The following is a 20,642-nucleotide window of genomic DNA, read 5'->3' as shown; positions in this document are numbered from 1 at the left end:
CTGTCTCCTACATCCCTCAGAAGGCATGTTCATACTTTATTTTGATGAATGTTTGGTTGTCCTGATCTGTCATTGTCTCCAAAGCAACAATGCTGCTCTACAACACAGGATAACTCTGGAGTGATTTATGTTCCAATCACCCCACAGAGTTTTCCTGTCTAGAGGTAAAGCGCTTTAGTACTCCCACACCAGTCAGTAACTGCCCTTGCAGGGGGTGGGGAGTGTCAGTCTCATGCTTCATCAGCTTTTCCGAATCACCTTTAGAGTTTAAACCTAGATTTTAAACAGAATGTGGGAGGGATAAAGGTTGGGTAGAAAAAAGATGTGCCTTATCTTCTTCCCCTTAGAGCTTGTGCTCATGACAAAACAGAATAGGCAGGGCAGAAAGGCTGGTCAATTACCAAAAAGAAAATATGCTGAAAGTAGCATTTGAATCTAAATGTCTAATAAACAGAAAAGCTGGGTTTTCTTCTGCCTTCTGGAGTCCTTACTTAACCCCAAATGAGAGGTCACTGCAGACATGCTCAGTAATGGCAATTTCTTTTTTTCTTTTTTTATTTAGATATAGTTATTAAGCCTCAAGAAGCTTTTCTTATTGCTCACTATTCCTATGTCAATTGTGGAACTACAGGGCTCCTGATCTTCTTTAGACACTGACCAATAAATCTTCAATTGCTTTCCATACTTCCCAGAAAAGAAAATAATCCAGCATATACTCAATGAAAGAGTAAAATCACCAGTTTTCTAGTACTGGAGAGTAATTTAATGTTCTTGGGGAATTTGTGACTAATTAATTTCATTTGAATAATCAGCACTTATAATCAAGTTAAGTAGCTATGGCTTAAGCAATTTGATTTGCTTCTTAATGAAGTAATTTTACCAGAACCTATAAAAAATTTTCAGCTTTAAATAATATTGACAACCTTATCTGGGCTTCTTTATTATCCAAATATGAGGGCTTTTAGAACATTTATAAGCATCACAGTTTTTAAAATGAAAATGTCAAGTTCAATACTGTTTCTAGTTTATCGTTACAGAAACCCAAATTGCATAGCACAACCCACCCGAAAGAGTTATCTTCTGAATTTTCTGTATTTTAATCCTGCTGAGAGTTAAGTGACTTGTTAATGCTTTTAAAAAAGACCTGGTATATTTAGTAGTGAGAGAGCAGAACCATCACCTGCTACAGGTTTGCCCTGGCTGAAGAAAATGTCCTGCCACCAGGGGGGTAAAGCACTGGAGAGCACTGTCCTGCATGTGAGATACAGCAACATACCAGAAAGTATAAAAATTATAACAACCATGTGCTAGTTATCTAAGTTTAATAAATGTTAACATCTTGCTGCATTTACATTTCAAAAATAAAATACTTTTAGGTAAGGTGAAGCCCCCTGTGTACCTCTCCATGATCTTAAGGCCATGGCTCCCCAGAAGACACCTACTCTGCATTTGTAAACTGGAGTTTCTCTTCCATCATTTCTCTAGTTACTGTTTGTTTTATATTTGAAGGCTATTGACTTGCTTATTAATTTTAAATCTTGCTACCTTACTGGATTCCTGTACTGTTTGAGTCAGTTTTATCATTGACCATTGATTTTCTCAAGTTTTCCAGTTATACTATCTTATCATGTAAAAATAGAGTTCTACTTCTTTACCAAATCTTTTGCTGCTAATTAACTTCTCTTTTCTTATTGCATTGGCCAATACCACTAACAGTTCTGAACAGTAATGGGGATAAAAGGTATCCTTGTCTTGTTCCTGATTTGAATGGAAATTCTTCTAATGTTTCCACATTAAGCAAAATAATAGCTTTAGTACTATCTTTAAATCATATTAAGGTGTTTTAGCATGTTAAGAAAGTGTCTCTCAATTTCTGTTTTCTTGAGTGTTGTAACAGGAATGGGTATTGAATTTTTGTCAAAGGCTTTTTCAGCATCTGTGGAGGTGATCATATTTTTTCCCTTCGATCTATCAGCATTGATTTCCTAATATTGAAGTAACCTTAAATTACTAGGATAAATCCTAACCGGTCATGGTGTATTATTTTCTTTATGTGGTATTGGACTCTGCTAATATTTTATTTAGTCCTTTGCATCAGTATTCATGAGTGGCAATGGTCTGCAGTTTTCTTTTCTTTTTTCCTACTTTTTTGGAAAGTCTCCATCAGGTTTAGGTATCAAAAGTAGGTCATACTCATTTTATTAAAAGAATTAGGAAGTTTTCCTTTAACTTGTATTAGTATTTAGTACTTGTTTTCTACTTTCTGCTGTAATAAATCACTATAAACTTAGTGACTTAAACAACACAATCTAACAGTTGTAGAAGTCAGAATGGACTCACTGAGCTAAAATCAAGATATTGGCAGGCTGTGTTCATTTCTGGAGGCTCTAAGGAAAAATTTTTTTTTTTTTTGCCTTTGCCAGCTTCTGGAGGCCACCCATAGTCCTTGGTGCATGGCTTCCTTCCATCTTTAAAGCTGGGAATGGTCCAGTTTTGCTTTTATCACATCTTTCTGACAACGACTTCCCTGCCTTTCTCTTGCACATTTAAAGACACTGGGCCCTCCCCAATAATCCAGGATCCTCTCCCCATCTCAAGGTCAGGTGATTAGCAGACTTAATTCTACCTGCAACATTCATTCCTCTTTGCTTTGTAACCTAGCATAGCCATAGGTTCTGGGGATTCAAAGGTAGACGTCTTTCAGGAAAAGGGAGGCTTCATTCTGGCTGCCACAATCTTCAATGTCCCAGAGCAATATATAGGCACTGGAACTATCTGATCTTCAAAGCTTTAGTAGAAGACAGATGCTTTCTCTGGGTGGTGGTTCTTTAATAATTGTCTCAGTATTGCCCTGGCCAATGTTGCTCAGTTGGTTGGGCATTGTCCCGTGCACCAAAAGGTTGCTGGTCAGGGACCAAACCTGAGTTGTAGGCTCAGTCCTTTGTAGGGTGCATGCAGGAGGCAGCTGATCAATGTTCTACTCTCAATGTTTCTTTCTCTCTCCCTCTCCCTCCCTATCTAAAAAAAAATTAATAAAAATATTTTTAAAAATAATTGTTGCAGTATCTTCTGTGGAGATTTGATCTGTTTAAACTTTCTCTCTCTGATGGGCTCAATTTGAGTAATCAAATTTTTTTAGAAAATTATCCATTTAATATAGGATTTTAAATTTATTTGTATAGAGCTCTGCATTGTAGCTTATGATTTAATTTTATTTCTGATTCCCTCTTGTTATTTCTTGTTTTGTTTGTTTGTGCTTTCTCTCTTTTTGCTTGTTCAAGTTAGCTAGTGGTTTGAGTTTTTTCAATTAAGAAATGTTTGGAGATACGGGCATAAGTAGATATTGTTGTCTTCCTTCTTTCTCTTTTCTAAATCTCTACAGTATTTGTAGCATAGCCCTCCTTTACCTCTAGAACATTTGTTGGACTTCAGTCATTTATTCATTAACCCAAGAAATATTTATCTAGTTCGACTCTGTGCTAGACACTGTATAAAGTAGAGAATGCAGCAGCAAGAGAACCATCAAAATCCCAACCTAACTGCAAGTACATTCTAGTGGGAGATGAACAACAAACAAGCCGACTATTTTAAGTACCTTGGAGAAGGAAAAAATCAGGAAAAAAGGAATAGGGAGTACTGGAGTAGGTGAAGGTGTGTATAAATGTACATAAGTAGTTAAGGAATGCTTACTGCTGGGTGCAGTGGCTAGGGGGCAAGGCATGGGTGTCTGAGGAAAGGGTACTCCAGGCACAAGGATCAGTGAGAACAAATGCCTCAGGTGGGAAAACACTTGTGTTGGAAGTCCAGGGAGGAGGCCAGCATGGCTGGGTGTGGTCAGTGATGGGCAGATGCTGAATAATGAGATCAGAGAGGTCACTGAAGACCAAGTCCCGAGCCACTGAAAGGGCTTTGGCTTTCATTCTGAGTAAGAGACGTCACCGGAGGATAGAAGACGGGGAGAGACATACTCTGACTTTTACTTATAAAATTTGCCCCAGTCTAATTTGTTGAGACTAAACTGGAGGGAGGGTCAAGGGGAGATATAGGAACATCAATTGGGAGGCTGTGGCCATAATCCAAGTGAAATATGATGGCGGCTCAGACCAGGATACTTACAGCAGAGGTGTAAAAAGTGGTAAGATTGTTGATCTATTATTAAGGTGGAGCTGACAGGATTAGCTGCTGGGTTATGTGTAGGATTATAGTTCATTATATAATTTTCAAAGAATTACGGTCACTTTCACTGTAAGTATAGACTTTTGCAAACATCAGATGTAATCACTAGTTGTGGGACACCTGCTGTTTCCTTCCCTGAAGTGGTGGCATATTTGGGAACTTGGGCATGTTGTGCAGAATAAAAGCCATGTGGGTTGTTGGCTGGAGGCGACGTGGCAATCCAGAGTGAGCCTCACTAGCAAGTGATAGGCCCACACAGATAAACGTCCAGCTCTTACCATCAGTCGGAAAAGGAGAGAGAAATGGTAAAGTACTTGTGAGAGTCAGCTTTCTTTCAGTCTTATAAAGATAACAATGGAAAGTGTCCCCCTTAAAATCTTAAGCTCTTTCAGGGCTCCCAATCAAAAGAGAGTGCGAGTGTCGGGCAGTTTCTCCGTCTTTGCTGGGCAGTGTCTGTGCATTCAGGCCCAAGGATTTCAGTCCCTCTGGGCATTTAAACACCCTCCAAATGTTAGCGCGACCACTGTGTTGTTGCATGTTAGCAGGGTTTCTATGTCCTGAAGTCTACTTACCCAGTCATATATTTATTTAACATTAACTGGTACTGTGTGCCTAGCACTGTGTCAAGTGGTAAGGATGTAAGCAGATATGGTCACTGCTCTCATGGAAGACATACATTAAACAAACAGATCTCATGGCTATTTAATTGCCTTGGTGAGAAATGCTCCAGAAGGGGGGTAGAGGTTTGTGGGAGAGCCTTAACCTGGTTGAGGGGTTGGGGACTGGTAAGAAACCATATGCTGAGATCAGTGACATGTTACTCCCATTTCTGCTGTGACCCCAGTCTGTTCTAGGGGAGAGCACTGCTTCAGCAGGGGCTGTAAGGAGGTTAGGGCTCTGGAAGAGACACCTAGATTGGGCATAGAGCACTCCAGTGTCCCTATCCTTTCTCCCTTTCTTTTAAAGGCAGTCACATTGTTGATTGATATTCAGCTAGTAGCCCATGTGATCATCTTTCTCATCTAATACAGTGGTCCCTCGGTTTTCGAAAGTGATCCGTTCTGGAAGATTGTTCGAGTTCTGAAAACCGAGGGATCCACAGCCAACAGCTGGGCCTCAGGATCTTGCCCTCAGCGGAAGCCGTGTGGCGTGTTTGACTTCTGAGGCGTGTTCGAAAACTGAAGTATTTCCTTCTAGGTTTACAGTGTTCCTAAACAGAAATGTTCGTCGACAGAGACGTTCAAAAACCAAGGTACCACTGTATATGTCAAATAGGCAAATGCACGTTAGAGCTTTACCAAGTGCTGCCCATCTCAGCATCTGAGTCTACCTGTCAGTTATCCAATCTTGTCCAACCTATTTATCCAGCTAGTAAAGTTCCTTGTAAAGTTAACTTCTCTTATGAGTAGTTAATTCTTCTGAATATAATGCAGAAACTTAAAGATGATTTCCACCTGCAATCATCCTAGTCATTAACCTAAAATGAAAAAAACAGAAGTACTGTTGCCCTGGCCAATGTGACTCAGTTGGTGGGAGTGGGATCTTGTACACCAATAGGTGGTGGGTTTGATTCCAAGTCAGGGCATGTGTGGGAGGCAACAGATCAATGTTTCTCTCTCACATCAATGTTTCTCTCTCTCTCTCTCTCTCTCCCTTCCTTTCTCTAAAATCAATTTTTTTAAAAAGTACTGTCAAAGCCTCACAGACTGCAAAAAGAACAAAAGGTTGTCCTACATAAGTAGTAACCTTCTACTTGAGTATTACAGAAAAGTGACATTTTTGTGGTTCTCTTTTGACAAGTATCTAAGAACAAAACAGTACATATGTCATTTGTTTTATTCTCTTAATATTTTAAATCTTGGTGATCACATCAGAGGTGTTTTAGAACATCTATGTCAGTATGCAGGTGACTGTAGCTACCAGTCACTTCCAGTTTAAAGATTTCTGCTCAGTGTTTTCCCTTTCCAACCCATCCCCACCTCATTAAAATCTCTAGGTGGATCTTATTTGGTAAAAGCTATACAGATTTTCTTGGTGATTCGCTTTGCTAAACTCCAGTGCAAGACTCCAGTCCATATTTCAGGTGCATGGAAAAAGGAGGGTGGGGAAGGTGAACCACAGTAAACACATGGCTGCCCTGACAATCTGTAAGAGGCTCTCTTATGATTGTTTTTCCTGGATTTCTTTTGAAATAAATAGTGAGACATAAATACAGTTTTTATCTTGTTGACCTCCTGCAAATGACCCCATGGCTCACAAGCTACATGAAACACCAAAGTTCCCCTGCCAAGAACCATCTTTACTTAGTTCAACTCCTCTGAGGTCCCTCATTACCTCAGGGAAGAGTCACTGAGACCTGTTCTCAGGGCAGATGGCTACCATTGTGGGTGCAAAGGCGAGTGGGGCACAGCAAGGGGGCTGTGAGAAGTGGGGAAAACAGATATAAACAATTATTATTACATGAAGCAGAATGTCATTCACAAGGACAATACAGAATGACAGGAAATCACAGGAAAGGAGAAAATTCACTCCGAATGAGCTCAGGCAAAGGAGGTGAAATGATGTTGATATGGACCGAGGGGTCCAGTTGGAGCAGGAGGAGACTTTAGTCTGACAGGGGCGATTGAGGGTGGGGATGGGTAAGGAATTCCAAGTTGAAGACAAAGAAACAGAAATAATAAAGTTGAACATTTTAACATTGGCTTATGCACATGGCTTCTACTGTGTCAGTTTAAAGATATTTGTACATAGGTTTATAAATGTATAGTAAAAATAACAAAAAAACCCCAAAAAATGCTGTAGTGGGAGGCTCTTATTCCAAGATCTGAAAACGTGGGGCAATTTCATGAATATGTTTGAATTTCCTTTACATTTTCATATGTTCAGATTCCTCATCCAGATTATAAATTTACAATTACGTAGACCTTGCAGATAAAAAGCTCAATAATTTTAATGTAATTAGTAAGTACAGTGGCCAAGGACACAAGCTTCTCAGTCATATCTGAGTTCAAGACCCCACTCAATCATTTCCTAGCTTTGTGTACACCTTACAGGTTGTGCAGTCTTCAAGCCTCAGTTTTCTTATTTGCAAAATGGGGTGACAGTAGGGCTATTTCACACTGTTTTGTGAGTTACATGAGATACTACATGCAAGACCTAAGCATGGTGCTTGGCATCTGTTAATGATCAATTAATGTTCATTATTAGTCATTGCTCCAAAACATGCAGTGTTTATAAGGCTTACTCTGATGAGATATACCAATAGCCCTTCATATAAATTCTAAATGCTCATTCCTCTTCCAGTGCAATAAACCGTGCCAAGAATAAAAACCATCTCAAACTTTTTTTTTTAACCCTCACCTGAGGATATTTTTTCCATTGCTTTTCAGAAGAGTAGAAAGGAGAAAGAGAGAAACATCAGTGTGAGAGAGACACACTGAGGTACTCACCCTTGGCCAAAATCAAACCCCGGACCCTTCAGTCTGAGGCCCGACACTCTAACCACTGAGCAAAACTGGCTAGGGCCATTTCAAATTTTAAAAAGTATTAGGAACCAGAATGTCCCAGATTTCATCAGCCTGTGAAGTCACAGCTCCCTTTTATGCCAAATTACAATAGTCTAAACCTCCATTCTATATGTTGTCAAGAAGTTCAGTTTGTGTGTGTGTGTTTTCAGATAATTAAGCACTTGGGGGCCTCCTTAGAAAATATTTGTCAGAAGGTATCTTCCCACCTAAGCTTTGGCTTGCTTCCATGTTTACCTCCTTCAAAGTGAGCTTCATTGAGCATTTTCCTACTTCTAAAGGCCCCAGAGAAGGAGCTATTACTTTCTCACTCCATCCTAAAACTCAGGTCCCATCCTGAGTTCTTCAGTGACCTTTTCCAAGGACATTTTGTCTGTGGGAAAAATCACTTCCTACAAGGGACCTCTCACCCCTACCAGGTGGCCCTCAAAAGACAGAAAACAGCCCTAGATTGTGGTATCTAATTTCCATTCTCAACTAGAAGAAACCAAGGATCCTGGAGAAGAAGATTGGTCCTAGATCTGTAGCAAGAAATATTCAAGATGAGCCTAGAATACCGTGTTGTGTCAGAAAGCAAGGAAGGTGCACTAACAAGACACATGGACCAACAAGAAGGCACTCCCATTGGCCAAAGATGAAATAAACTGAGCATCTAAAAAGAATAATAATTGCAGTTGATTAAAACACATTGTGTATATTAACATAAAAACATGAGCTCAGCCAAGCTGGCGTGGCTCAGAGGTTGAGCATCAACCTATGATCCAGGAAATCTCAGTTCGATTTCCAGTCATGGCACATGCCCGGGTTGCAGGTTCGATCCCCAGTTGGGGGTGTGCGGGAGGCAGCAGACCAATTACTCTCATCATTGATGTTTCTATCTCTCTCTCCCTGAAATCAATAAAGATTTTTTTAAAAAAAAAAATGAGCTCATAATGATGTTTTGAAAAAGTGGGAGAAAGCAAACCACCTCATCAGATTCCATTGCAACACCAAGTCTTTTAAAAAATTGGCACTTTAAAGGAATAAGCAGTCATATCTGTCCTGTATAAACTGTATTGCAGGGAACTGACATCACCCCTAGTTGATATCAAAACATTCCTTTCTTATAGAAAGATCCCAGTTAATAAATGCAAAAGGATGATGGAATCAGAGCATCATGTTGTAGCCCCATGAAATAACTGATTCAGGTAGTAGTCACTGACAAGTGACATCACTAGACGAAAGGTTCATGGGGAGCTTTATGAGGGAGGAGAGGAGGTGCCCACACCTGATCCACGACAGCCGCGCTAAAAATGCAACGCCCAGACCGGCGTGCTTCCTGCTGTGCTGCGATGTGATGCTCATACAGCTGAGGTATTGTTGCCCAAATAAATTGAACCTGAGTCTCATCCAGCCTCAGGAACTAAATTTCACTTTTAGTGATGTAGGTAAAAGTGAAATAACATTACCAGAAACCTAAGAGGCAAATCCAGAGTGTGGGACATTCTCCAAGCCAGCCACTCAGTTTCTGAACAAGTCAGTGGTTGGGGGCGAGGGGACACTGCTGTTGATAAAAGAGGCCTAAGAGACTTCACACTTAATGATATTTGGGGACCTAGTTTTGAGTCCTGATTCAAGAAAACCAGCAGTATGGTAGGAATGCAGACTAGTGCAGCCACTGTGGAAAGCAGTATGGAGGTTCCTCAAAAAATTAAAAATTGAACTGCTTTATAACCCAGCAATTCCACTTCTGGGTATATATCTGAAGAAACTCAAAACACTAATTTGAAAGAACATTTGCACCTCTATATTCTTTGCAGCATTATTAACAATAGCCAAGCTATGGAAGCAACACACGTGCCCATTAATAGACACAACTTCAAGTGGATACAGAAGTTGTGGTACATATATACAATGGAATATTGCTCAGCAAGAAAAAAGAATGAGAGCTTACTATTTGCAACAGTATGGATAGACCTAGAGGGTATTATGATAAGTGAAATAAGTTAGAAAAAGACAAATACCATATGATTTCACTTATATGCGGACTCTAAAGAACAAAATAAATGAACAAAAAAATTGAAACAGACTCATGGATACAGAGAGCAGATTAATGGTTGCGAGAGGGAAGGGAGGTTAGGGGGCTGGGCCAAAAAGCTGAACAGATTAAGAAATACAAATTGGTAGTTACCTAATAGACATGGGGATGTAAAGTACAGCACAAGGAATACAGTCCAGAATATTATAATAACTATGTATGGTATCAGGTGGGTACTGGAATTATCAAGGTGAACACTTTGTAAAGTATATGATTACCAAACCACTGTGCTGTACACCTAAAACTAATACTGAATATATGCTGTAACTGAAAAAAATATATGTGTGTTAAAAAAAGTAGTAAGTTTTTTTAATGTGGGTGCTTTCAAACCTTAAAATTTAATACAATCCTTTACATCATTATTCTACATGCAATGAAATGTGCCGATTTCTGACCACTATTTCTGCTTTCATAGTTTAAGTTAACCTTGGTTACTTACCAGTTGGAAAAAAATATTTTACATTAATAAAATCATCATACAGAAATATGAAAAAAACAACAGTAAAATAATTTTCTTTCAGAAACCAGGAAAATTTTGTTTTGGACTGGGTATTAGGAGCCAAGAAAATACTGTCATTTTGTTCAATGTTTTTATGGCTTTGTGGTTATATAAAAATGTCCATAATTTTCAGCAATGCTTACTAACGTATGTAGGGCTTTGCTTTCAAATACTTTAACAAATAGAAAAGGGACAAGCAAAAATAAAGTGACAAAACCTTGATAATCATTGAATCTGGGTGATGGGTATATGAAAAGAAAAAGAGTAAAAGGAGCACAGATGAAACACATGTGCCAAAATCTTGGTTACTGTTGAAAATGGAAACGTGTATAGAAAAGTCCTTTGTATTGAGCCCTCTATTTTTTTGTATGTTTAAAGTTTTTTAACATATAAAGAAAACAAACATGGCACAACCCTGGGACATTGTATTTCTCAAAATCTGGGTTATGTGCACTGAGATCTTAGCACCTCATGTGCTAAGATTTCAGCAATGCCATCTAGGATGGACTGAGCCAAGCCTGATCCTATGCCCCATAGCTCCCTCTGCACACAGGCAGTGAGGCTGAATGTCACCTTTCTCTGGGGAGCCTCCCTGACCTCACCCTAACCTGTGGGCAGCTGTGTTCTGTGTGCACCGTCTAAGAGCAAGCAGATTTCTAGTAGCATGCAATCTAAATCCTAATTTAGAAACAGTTTCCTAAGGTGCAGAAAGTCAGCTTGCCCCATTGTTTACAGGACTGTAGGGCCTCCATACTTCCACTGGCCCCTTCCACCGTAGGGCTTTGCTTTATCTTGATATAGCCTCTCGTGCTGGGACTGTGGCCTACAGATGAATGCAAGCCACCACATCTTTTATTTTCAATTGTGATAAAATAAACAGGATACAAAATTTACCCTTCTAATCATTCAGGGGTATAGTTCAGTAGTAGTCAGTGCATTCACACCACTGTGTAACCAACCTCTAGACTTTTTTTTTTATCTTGCAAAACAGAAACTGTCCCATTGAACAACAGTTCTCTATTCCCACCTCCCCCCAGCCCCTGGCAACCACCATACTACTTTCTATCTCTATTAATTTGACCACTCTAGGTACCGCATATGAGTGGAATCACATAGTATCTGTCTCTTTGTGACTGGCTTACTTTACTCAGCATAATGTCCTCAAGTTTCATCCATGTTGCAGCATGTGTGGGGATGTTCTTTCCTTTATGTCTGAATGATAGTCCATTGATTTCCGTTGTATGGAAAAACCGCATTTTGCCTGTCCATTCTCTGTTGATGGACACTGGTTGCTTCCACCTTCTGCCTGTTGTGAGTAACGCTGCTGTGAACAGGAGTGTGCCAGGGCACTGCTTCATGCTCTATAAAATTTTTGTCCCATGGTTTCAAAAGTTTCCAGAACAGTTCTCAGACCAGGTTCAAGCTCCAGGTACTGTGAGCTTCTCTCCCTCAGAGAGATCTGCCCAAGCTCATTGCTGAAGAGGGCAAGCCTGTGTGAGAAGGCAGGCTTCTCCCTGGTACACTTTGTTTTAAAACAATAAAAGTAATATTGCTGGCAAGAGGGTAAAAAATGGAAATTCACTCCCTCGCCCCTGTTTCTCATTTTGTAAGAGGTGGCTGCTATTATATGGAAGGTGTGTATCTTTCCAAAAGGTTTATTTTAGACACATGCAAATATATATATGAGTATAGTTTTGCTTTGTGTTTTATAACAGTTCATTTTCTCTCTCAACAATGTGTCACCTTTCCCTACAGTGGGAAGGTGTTGCCTATCTATAGAATTTTCCATTTCTGTGCTGTTACAAACAATGCTAAATTGGACATCCTCACACATACATCCTTGCATATTTTTGAGAATATTAGTGTAGGATGGAAATGGAAATGATGACTCAAAGTGTGTGTACATTTAAAATGTTGACAGGGACAGACACGCTGCCCTCCTAATGGACTATGCTAATTTACTCTTAGTTTAAAAGAAAGATCTGAGTTTATTCTTTCAAGTTTAGGGTGAACATTCCAGTCTGTTCTCATTTGATCACCAAATGTCCTTGTCCTCTTTACAAGCAAATCTAAATAGCCTGTGCTACTTAATTAAAATCTGCTTGGAAATTCTCAGGTTAGTAAAATCAGATAATTTTAGTAAATTCGTAAATTAGATAATTTTATAGTAAATTAGATAATTTTAGCTGTTGTCTACTTATATAGTCTTAGGCAATTTTAATGGGCAAAAATGTAATTGTATGTTTCGGCAGATGATACATTTCAGGGTTTCTCCTTTGAAGTATCAGGAAATACAAAGTTAATCTTGTAAATATTCGAATCTTTTAGTTTTAAGATTACACAAATGTGTATTTTTAAATGCCATGCTTCTTTTGAAAAAAAAAAAACAAAAAGCAAAACAAAAAACGTAAAAAGACGGTTTGCTTCCTGTCCCTCCCCTTTTTTATTGTTAACGGTTTTAAAGATTACAAATTGCCCAGAAAGATCAAGTCCTCTAAGGCTTTTCTGTTGAAATGCCCCAAGGGGAAGACATCCCCCAACTCCAAGTTTAATTATTAAGCCACTTGAAAGGTCTGTGAATGTCTGCCTAGGCAGGCAATTCCACCATTATATTGCAACTATAACGATTTCATCAAGTAAGGCAAAAATTGCTCATGGCACACCAATATGAAAACGAGCAATTGGTGGTCCCCAGAGGCGACGACGCCCCGAGAGGAGGCTCCAGAGGCGGGAAGGCCAGCCCACCTCGCCGCTCAGTGCGTTCGCGTCCCGGGAGAGCGGGCGGCCGGCGCGAGCGGAGCGGAGCCGCGGTCTGCGCGGAGCCTCCGGGCGCCGCGCTCCTTTGTGTCCTGCGTCCTGCGGGCGCGTGTGCGCGGCGCAGGGGCGCATCCGCACCCCGGGGGGCTGGGAGCGGCGGCCGCCCCACCCCACCCTTCGCGGTGAGGCCCGGCTGGCCGGCCCGCTGGGGAGATGGCAATTGGTATCGGCTTGATTGTTATGCTACTACTGACGCGCCTCGCTCTGAGGGTTCCCGCGGCAAAGGGGCCCTCCCTCCGCCGCTCCCCGCCCTCCCCCGCTCCCGCCCTGCCTCTCCCGCAACAGGATCCCAAGGCTGCCGCTCGGCGCCCCTCCTCCTCCCGCTCTTCTGGCCCCGGGATTCCTGAAGTTATTAGGAGAAATAAGGTAGCCGAGGGGGCCGCGTGGAAGTTGTGACAGCTCCCAGCAGCGCGCCTCTCCCGCAGGAGCCGTGGCCTCGCCTTAGGAATTACCGCTGACACGGTGAATGAAGGAGGTCTCTGTGCCAGCCAGCCTGCCGCGATGGGCCACTGCTGCTGCAAGCCTTATATCTGCCTTCAGTGCCTGGACCAGACGGTACTTTGCCTTCTCTCTCTCCCCTTCCCTCTCTTCTTCTGAAAGGGCAGAGAGAAAGCCAGAGCCGGCCCTGCCCCTCCGCCCGCCCTGCGGCTTTGTTGGCGAGCGGGAGGCTGCCCGCGCTGGGTCCCGCGCGCGGGGCTCGCCCGCTCTGCAGAGCTTTACGTAATCCTGGGTCCTGCAGTCTCATGGAACTGTTGCATTTCCCCGAAGCAGTCGGGTTCTGCTCAAGCATCTTGAAACCCAAGCTGCTAAGAAATCCTTAGGATATTCTCCGTGCATTTTAATGTACCTGTGAGACCTAAGGTATTTCCGTGGGGAGTTTAGATTAGCTAGACATGTCTTTCTCTGCCAACTGCTAACTTTGAAAGTTTACCACTCTTTTTTACAAACAGCATCCATCCTTTATCTTCTTAAGTTCAGAGAAGAAAGCACCAGTACATTTATTCTCTGTGGGCTTCTTTGCATCCCATGGGGTGACCAGCATAGAGGTGAAAACTAAGAGCCAGAGTCTGCGGGTGTGTTGGAGTCTTCAGTGGCAGGAAATTCACAGCCAGGGAACTGGAAATACAGTGCAAGTGAGAATTGTGTGGCAGCTCCAGCACAAAGCTGTTCTTTGCTTTTGACATTTGCCTGTGCGCTTGCAGATGGATAAAAATATGCTTTTAATTTTACTACTAGAAATATGTTGGCCAGAAATCTTGTCTTTGTGATATATTTTATTTTCATGCTCTTTGGGATTTCTCAAAGATGCATGAAATGGGATTTAACAAGGGGTTGAAATTGCCTCCTTTCTACCCACGTGGACATCAGCTATAGAGATAGCTCGAGGTATAGTATGTGACCAGGTGAAGGAAATATATGACTTAATATAAAACCCATTACAAGGGGGTCACTTGGAAACCTCTCAGTTATCAACTGTGACCTAAAGTCGGGTTACATACCACCTACGAAAATTAAACTGTTACCATAAAAGTCACCTAGTACTTTTGTTTCAATAGAAATAAGTGTTTCAATGGATTTGGCTATTGCTACCATGAGTATGAACTAAAATATTTATATACATATTTATGTGCTTTTAACAAGAAATAGAAGACGTTTGCACTTAGTTGTTTGCAAATCCAACATTGAAGTGGTCACAAAAAGGCATTGCAGAAAGCTTTATAACAATAATTATAATAAAAGGGAATGATTTGCTACATGTATAATATTATGTTCATATTCCTAAACCCTGATACAAAATTTTTAAAAATAGAAACTATAATTTGCAGACCTGTTTTGAGAAATTTATTTTAAAGTGAAACCACTCTTTCTTGTTTCAAATCATGTTCTTGAAAATAATTAACCCTTTGTCATTTTTCTTAGTTTGGGGGTTTGGGAAGATAATTAAAAGTTATTTCATCTCTTTAGCAGTGGGATATTTAAGTAATTTTCAAACATTCTAACCTTGAAACCTCCAACCTAATACAAATTATTTTTTACTGATGAAAACTTAAAGTTTACGCTGCATCTATGAACTTTCTCATTGTGTTTACACCCATGTTTCTTGATTTGTCTTTACCATAGTTTAGAATAGTATTCCTGATGGAGGTTTTGTAGATATGTATTCATAGGTAGAGTGCTCACTTTAGGAATTGAAGGCTTTCTTTTGTTAAATTTAAAAAAAAATATTGTTTTTTTTAGTTGCCCACTTTTCAGGATAACTTCACAGGCAGTATGCCAAAATCACCTGTTTACTCAATGGTTACCTAGTGGGCCAGTCACTGAATACTAGCAGTATTGTGGGATTCCACTCCTATCTTCAAATCTGGAAATCAAACTCCTTTAAATCTCACAATAAAATCCTTTAGTTCCTCCATCAGCTCTAAGAATCCCAGCATCACCATTGAAGGAGGGCTGATAAAATTGTTGGTAAAGGTGTTTCTGGTTACCTTAGCTTAGCTTAATAACCCTTAAAAAAAGAAAAAAGAAACCTTTCCTCAGAATTTTATATGGGTACAAAATAAAAAACATAATTTTGAAAAATAAAAATAATTTTTAACAGTTTGATCATAGTGCAGCTAAAGAGGTTCTGAAAAGAGTGGTGGGACACTGAAAGATACTTTTAAGTAATCAGTTTCAGAGATGGGGCCAAGAAAGAGAAATCTGAAAATACTTCCTTAGCAGTAATTTATTAGGAGAAACTATAGAATCTTGCCAAGAATATAAATAAATAAAAGTGTGTTAAATGAACAAATGGTTATTAAAAGATGATTGTGCTTATGTGTTTTCAACTTTTTAAAACCTACCCATTGACTATTTATTGCTCATTTACTCTGTGGTTACTTATTGTGGGGACTATCAAAGAGTTCTTAAAAAGCACATTTTGCCCAATGGAGTTTAGCAGTTACTTGTTTGGTTGAACTTCTACCTTTTCCAGAGAAATTACAAGTGGGGTAGTTAGCAGTAACATATATACAATTAAAACAGTAGTAATACAAGAGTGGAATATAATTAAGGTTCTGTGGTCCTGACCATACATGTTCTGTAATCTAGTGAAAAGAGAAGTTAGTGCTAGAATTATAGGCAAGGTTTCTTGGAAAAAGTGGAACATGAATTTCACTTGGAAGAATGTGGAGGAGTTTTCATGAACTGTTGATGAGAAGGAATGGACTTCTAAGCAAGGAGTGCCTCCCTGAGTAAAGGTGTTTGAGCCCAGTGTAATGAAAGCTGAGAGTAAATACAGTGGGAATCTGAGCACATAGGGAGTGTGGGAAAATATTTTCCAGGCTGAAAGCCAGACCTAGGTTTTTTAACTTGAGTTAATAAGAAGTAGGGGTCCATCCTGGGATTTTGAGCTGTTAAGAAACATTCAAACAAATAGAGAATTTTTATGAGTTTATTTGAGCCAAACTGAAGACACTGCCAGGAAACAAGATCTCAAATTCTCCAGACAATGACAGTTTTGCAGTTTTCCTTTTGCAGCTGGAATTAAGGAGGGAACATATTCACATGAAGGTGGGAGAAAGCCAGGTATGGGATAGTAAACAAGACAATGTGCTCCCTCGAGGGTGGTTTGGTCTCCAAGGGGCCCTAAAAAGAGGATTATGCACCCTGGCCTGGTGGCTCAGTAATTGGAGCATGTATTAATATAGATGCACAAGAGCAATGAACAGGGCTTGCTTAAGGCACAGATAAATGCTTTTATAGGCTTGGGGAGTGACTCCCACCGTGACCTGCTCAGTTAGGAATTTATGATCAGCTCACCTTATGAGGTTACTTTCAGATAGATTTATTACAAAGCCCCTTTTTTATCCACAGAGCAGAGCAGAGCAGCAATCTGTAGAAAGACTGATTCTACGGGTATTTTGAAAGGAAAGGTGTGACACAGGAAGGATTTGGGGACACCCAGATGGATCCCAAAGAGCCTGCAAACTGTGGACTCAGCCTGTTCCTGGATTAAACCAGCAGTTCTGCATGTTCAGAGCTCCTTACTTTTAACCTGCCAGAACTGGTCATTCTTAGGGACATTGAGTTATTAAGAGAAATAAACTAGATGTATAAACAGAATGCCACCTTGCTTTTTTACAGCAAGAAACAAGCAAATGAATGATCATCTGCCTGAGAAATGTGTTATTACTTTTTCGAGTCAATGTCCAGCTTCATAAGAAGCTTTGATAAGAATGGAATCTGAGCCACATTGTTTAGGCATTCAGTGGCCTCAGAGTCCAGTGTGTCCGCGTCCCATCACCCATCTAGCCTGAAATTAATGCAATTGAGAGGCTTTATGATTGTTATTACCTTGGTGAGTCTTTTTTCTAAGCTCCCTTTGATTTGCTCTTTTCCCTACAACTCACCTGGCTGGTTTAGCTACTGCCCTGTCCCTTTGAGTTAATTTGCATATCTCTACCCTAACCTTTACTGTGTGGACTGTAGTGTCAGATGCTAATCTTATATACCTTTTCTCTAAATTCTTAGCAGTGGTGGGAGTTGGGAGAAGGCACCTCACTGTTCCTGTCAGGTATATGTGGGTGATCTGACCATAGTGAATTTGGGAAGGTGATTAGAGGAAGATAGAGTCCAGAAGGGTCAAGCAACTTCTTAAGTGATACATAAGTGGATTAAAAATCATGGTACTGGCTAAGTTTCCTTTCTTTTGCTCACTGTGAGATCCAAAATTTCCCAGCATTACTTCTTTGGATTCAGATTCCTTCTCCTTGGACCCCATCAGTCTCTGTCCTCTAATAGTTCATCAGCAATCCAGGTGTGGCATGACATCCCTCATTAACTGCAGCCTCGGGGGGGGGGGTAAGCTGGTCATTTTATCACCACTGACACTCCCCACTGTGCACAGGGCAAAGGCTAGAACAAAGCGCCTTTAAGTTCAGTTATTCTGATTTTTAAAGCAGGATACGCTTTGCTCGTTTTTCACACAAGTAGACACTGACATTAACTTGAGAATATTAAATATGAATGAAACCTTCCCTTTAAACAGCCTATATTAAATTTCATTTCAGCAAAGAAAGGCAGATACAATAACACAGTGGCCGGTGTTAATTGTATGTGAAAGAAATAATACTCTTTGATTAAGTCGAAGCACCGCATCAGTGCTGCCTTAAAGCCATAATAACCGAAATGAAAAACAAAAGGTCCTGCACCTCCCAAAGGAATTTTCCATACTTATGTTATGAATCTGGCCACTCTCCACAATATTGCACTGTAGATGAACGCAGCACTCACAAAGGTGGTATGAAAACAGCTCGGAAGACTTAGACGTTCTGTTCATGTCACCTTGTGGCTGCTTCATTTTGAAATACAAAAGAAAATGTTTACCCCCGTGACCCAGTTCCACCGTGAAGAATTAAACTGGAACCTGGACTCCTGGAACCCAGGGTGAGAGGCAGTATTGTTTCTGGGAAGAACGAAAAATTTCTTAACCTCTTTGTAATTTCATGAGTATGTATGTCCCTTTGAATTTCAAACATCCACAACAAAAAGGATCAGGACGTTACCTCAAATACCAGAATTCTGTAGATTTCTTATTCAGCTCCCTGTGTTGGATCTTTTGTTTAGCCTGGAAAAGGTGGCCCAGCTTATGTGGTTAAATTTTCCTGATCTTCACTGATTTCAGGGTAGGTTAAAAAGATAGGAGAAATTAGTCGGCAGTCTTTGGGCTTACATGTATATATATATATACACATATATATAGTAATTTTACATATATACGCCACCTTTAAAAAATATATCAGGTAGGGCAGAGGGAGCTACAAAAATACTCAGGACAGTGAATTTTATGAAATTGTCATCAGTGTCCCTTGTAAACAATCAAGAATTCTTGCAGGGGGAATCAGACCAGAGGCAGAAACTTGGTGAGGAAAAGAGCAGGGCCCATCTGATGTGGGTTACAGGTTCCCAGAAATAGCCCCAGCTGCTGGTGCTGGCACCAGGTCCTTTGGCCTTTGCCTGGGGTGCTCCCTTCATATCTCCTACTTGTTCATCCTCTGTTCTCAGGACATCTTCACTTCATGCCAGCCCTGCCTCATCGAGTCATATCATGTTGTTTTAAAATTGCTCATTCATTCACTAAGTCTGGGAGAATTAAAGGGTCCCTGAAGGCAGAAATATCCTGCCTGGCATGTCTGCCTGGCACAGAGTAAATATGTGTTGTTTTGTATAAATTTCCTATTTCCGGTTTGGTTGGGATGAAGGCACCTCAGATTCACCCAACATTCAGTTTTAATGATAAACAGGCTGCTCTGTTGGTTTCTAACTCAAGCTGACTGATGCCCGGTAAGAATCGTGTGGATGAGGCTAACAAGGAGAGGCGTTTTCACATCCTGTTACACCAAGTTCACATGGTGGCATCAGCCACTTGAACAGATGGCTCCCATTGACCAGCCATGTTAATATAACAGAGTGTGGCAGGTTTGCCTGGGCTTGGCCACACAGCCAGTTGATTGAAGTTAATGAAATGATTAGCAGGTCCTCTGCTTTGCCAGGCTTCTGTAGCTAGGGAAGGTTAAAGGCAGCATTCCCAGAGTTTGTGAGCAGCCCCAGCGTGGAAGCCGTGTCTGAGAACTGTAGGCTTCACTGTAGCAGACTTGCGGGGGTCTTGGGAGGGCTCGTGGAGGGGACAGCTGGAGGTCTCATGGGACAACCCATTTTGGACTCCTCTTTAACTGCAATGTGCCACACTGGAGAGAACAGAGACCTCAGAGTACAAAGCAGAGTTACGTGACCAATAAAAGAGGTAGCTAAGAAGACACAGCTGCTGGTATGGGCTTAGACGAATGTTCTCCAGGGGTCCGTTTTCAGATAAGCCTGTCACAGAGTAAACAGTATGTTAGAGGGCGGCCTTCTAAGACTTGGTGGTTTCTGGACTCTGGGCTGTATCACTAGGATGGTTTGGATGGTTAATCCTGAGTTCTATTTTCAGCCCTTTGGAGTGAAAGCAGGAGCCCATGTGCTTGGCACCAGTTGGGAATTTTCCGTCATCCCACATATAAGGAAGCACTGACCTAACAGAGGCCTGGCCAGTATTCCAGTCATTCCCCATGTCATCACCCGGGACCTGGTTTAGGTGGGGGGCGAAGGGGCATGGTGGCATGAGATCCTTTCCAAGGGAGCCTTTGGGACAGCCTCAGTCCTAGGTGTTCAATAGGGCCTAACAAGGCAGCTGTTGAGATCTGTTAACCACAATGGTTGAAGGGCAGTTTTCTGAGGCAAGGAGTGGAGAGTAAGGTCCCTTTAAGCTCACTTCTCGCCTGAGGAGCAGTGTCCTGCCCTCAGGGCATTGACTCATTCCATGGCAGGGCAGCACCCACCGTTCTGGATTGACCAGCATGAAACAAAAGATAACTTCATTGATGCAAAAACTCAGAAATTAGAAAGGTTGATATTTCAAGACCCAGCACTTAAGGAAGATCTGTCACCAAACTGTACAAGCTGGCAGAGCTCGGCCATGCCAGGATCCAAGCAGCAATATAGTCATTCAGAGGCCATCAGAGAGGGTTAG

The 20,642-nt window shown here is 41.1% G+C and overlaps 1 protein-coding gene across 5 annotated transcripts in view; it reads left to right on the top strand.

Annotated features, from left to right (window-relative positions):
* The window catches only part of MTUS2 (microtubule associated scaffold protein 2), a 337,757-nt gene that overhangs the window by 267,364 nt on the left and 49,751 nt on the right, over nt 1–20,642 (top strand). Inside the window, exon 1 of one of the 5 annotated variants that reach the window (XM_016209453.2) lies at nt 13,415–13,648. The exons of the other annotated variants lie outside the window; for them this stretch is intronic. Within the exon in view, the coding sequence (XP_016064939.1) occupies nt 13,595–13,648 (54 nt within the window). The 5' untranslated portion in view covers nt 13,415–13,594. Of the gene's footprint in view, nt 1–13,414; nt 13,649–20,642 lie in introns of those variants that run through there. 5 annotated transcript variants of the gene reach the window in all.

The sequence above is a fragment of the Miniopterus natalensis genome, chromosome 2, assembly GCF_054644295.1.
Source record: "Miniopterus natalensis isolate mMinNat1 chromosome 2, mMinNat1.hap1, whole genome shotgun sequence".
Classification (NCBI taxonomy): domain Eukaryota; kingdom Metazoa; phylum Chordata; class Mammalia; order Chiroptera; family Miniopteridae; genus Miniopterus; species Miniopterus natalensis.
The sequence above is the reverse complement of the archived record's forward strand: the minus strand, read 5'-3'. Positions and strand labels throughout refer to the sequence as shown.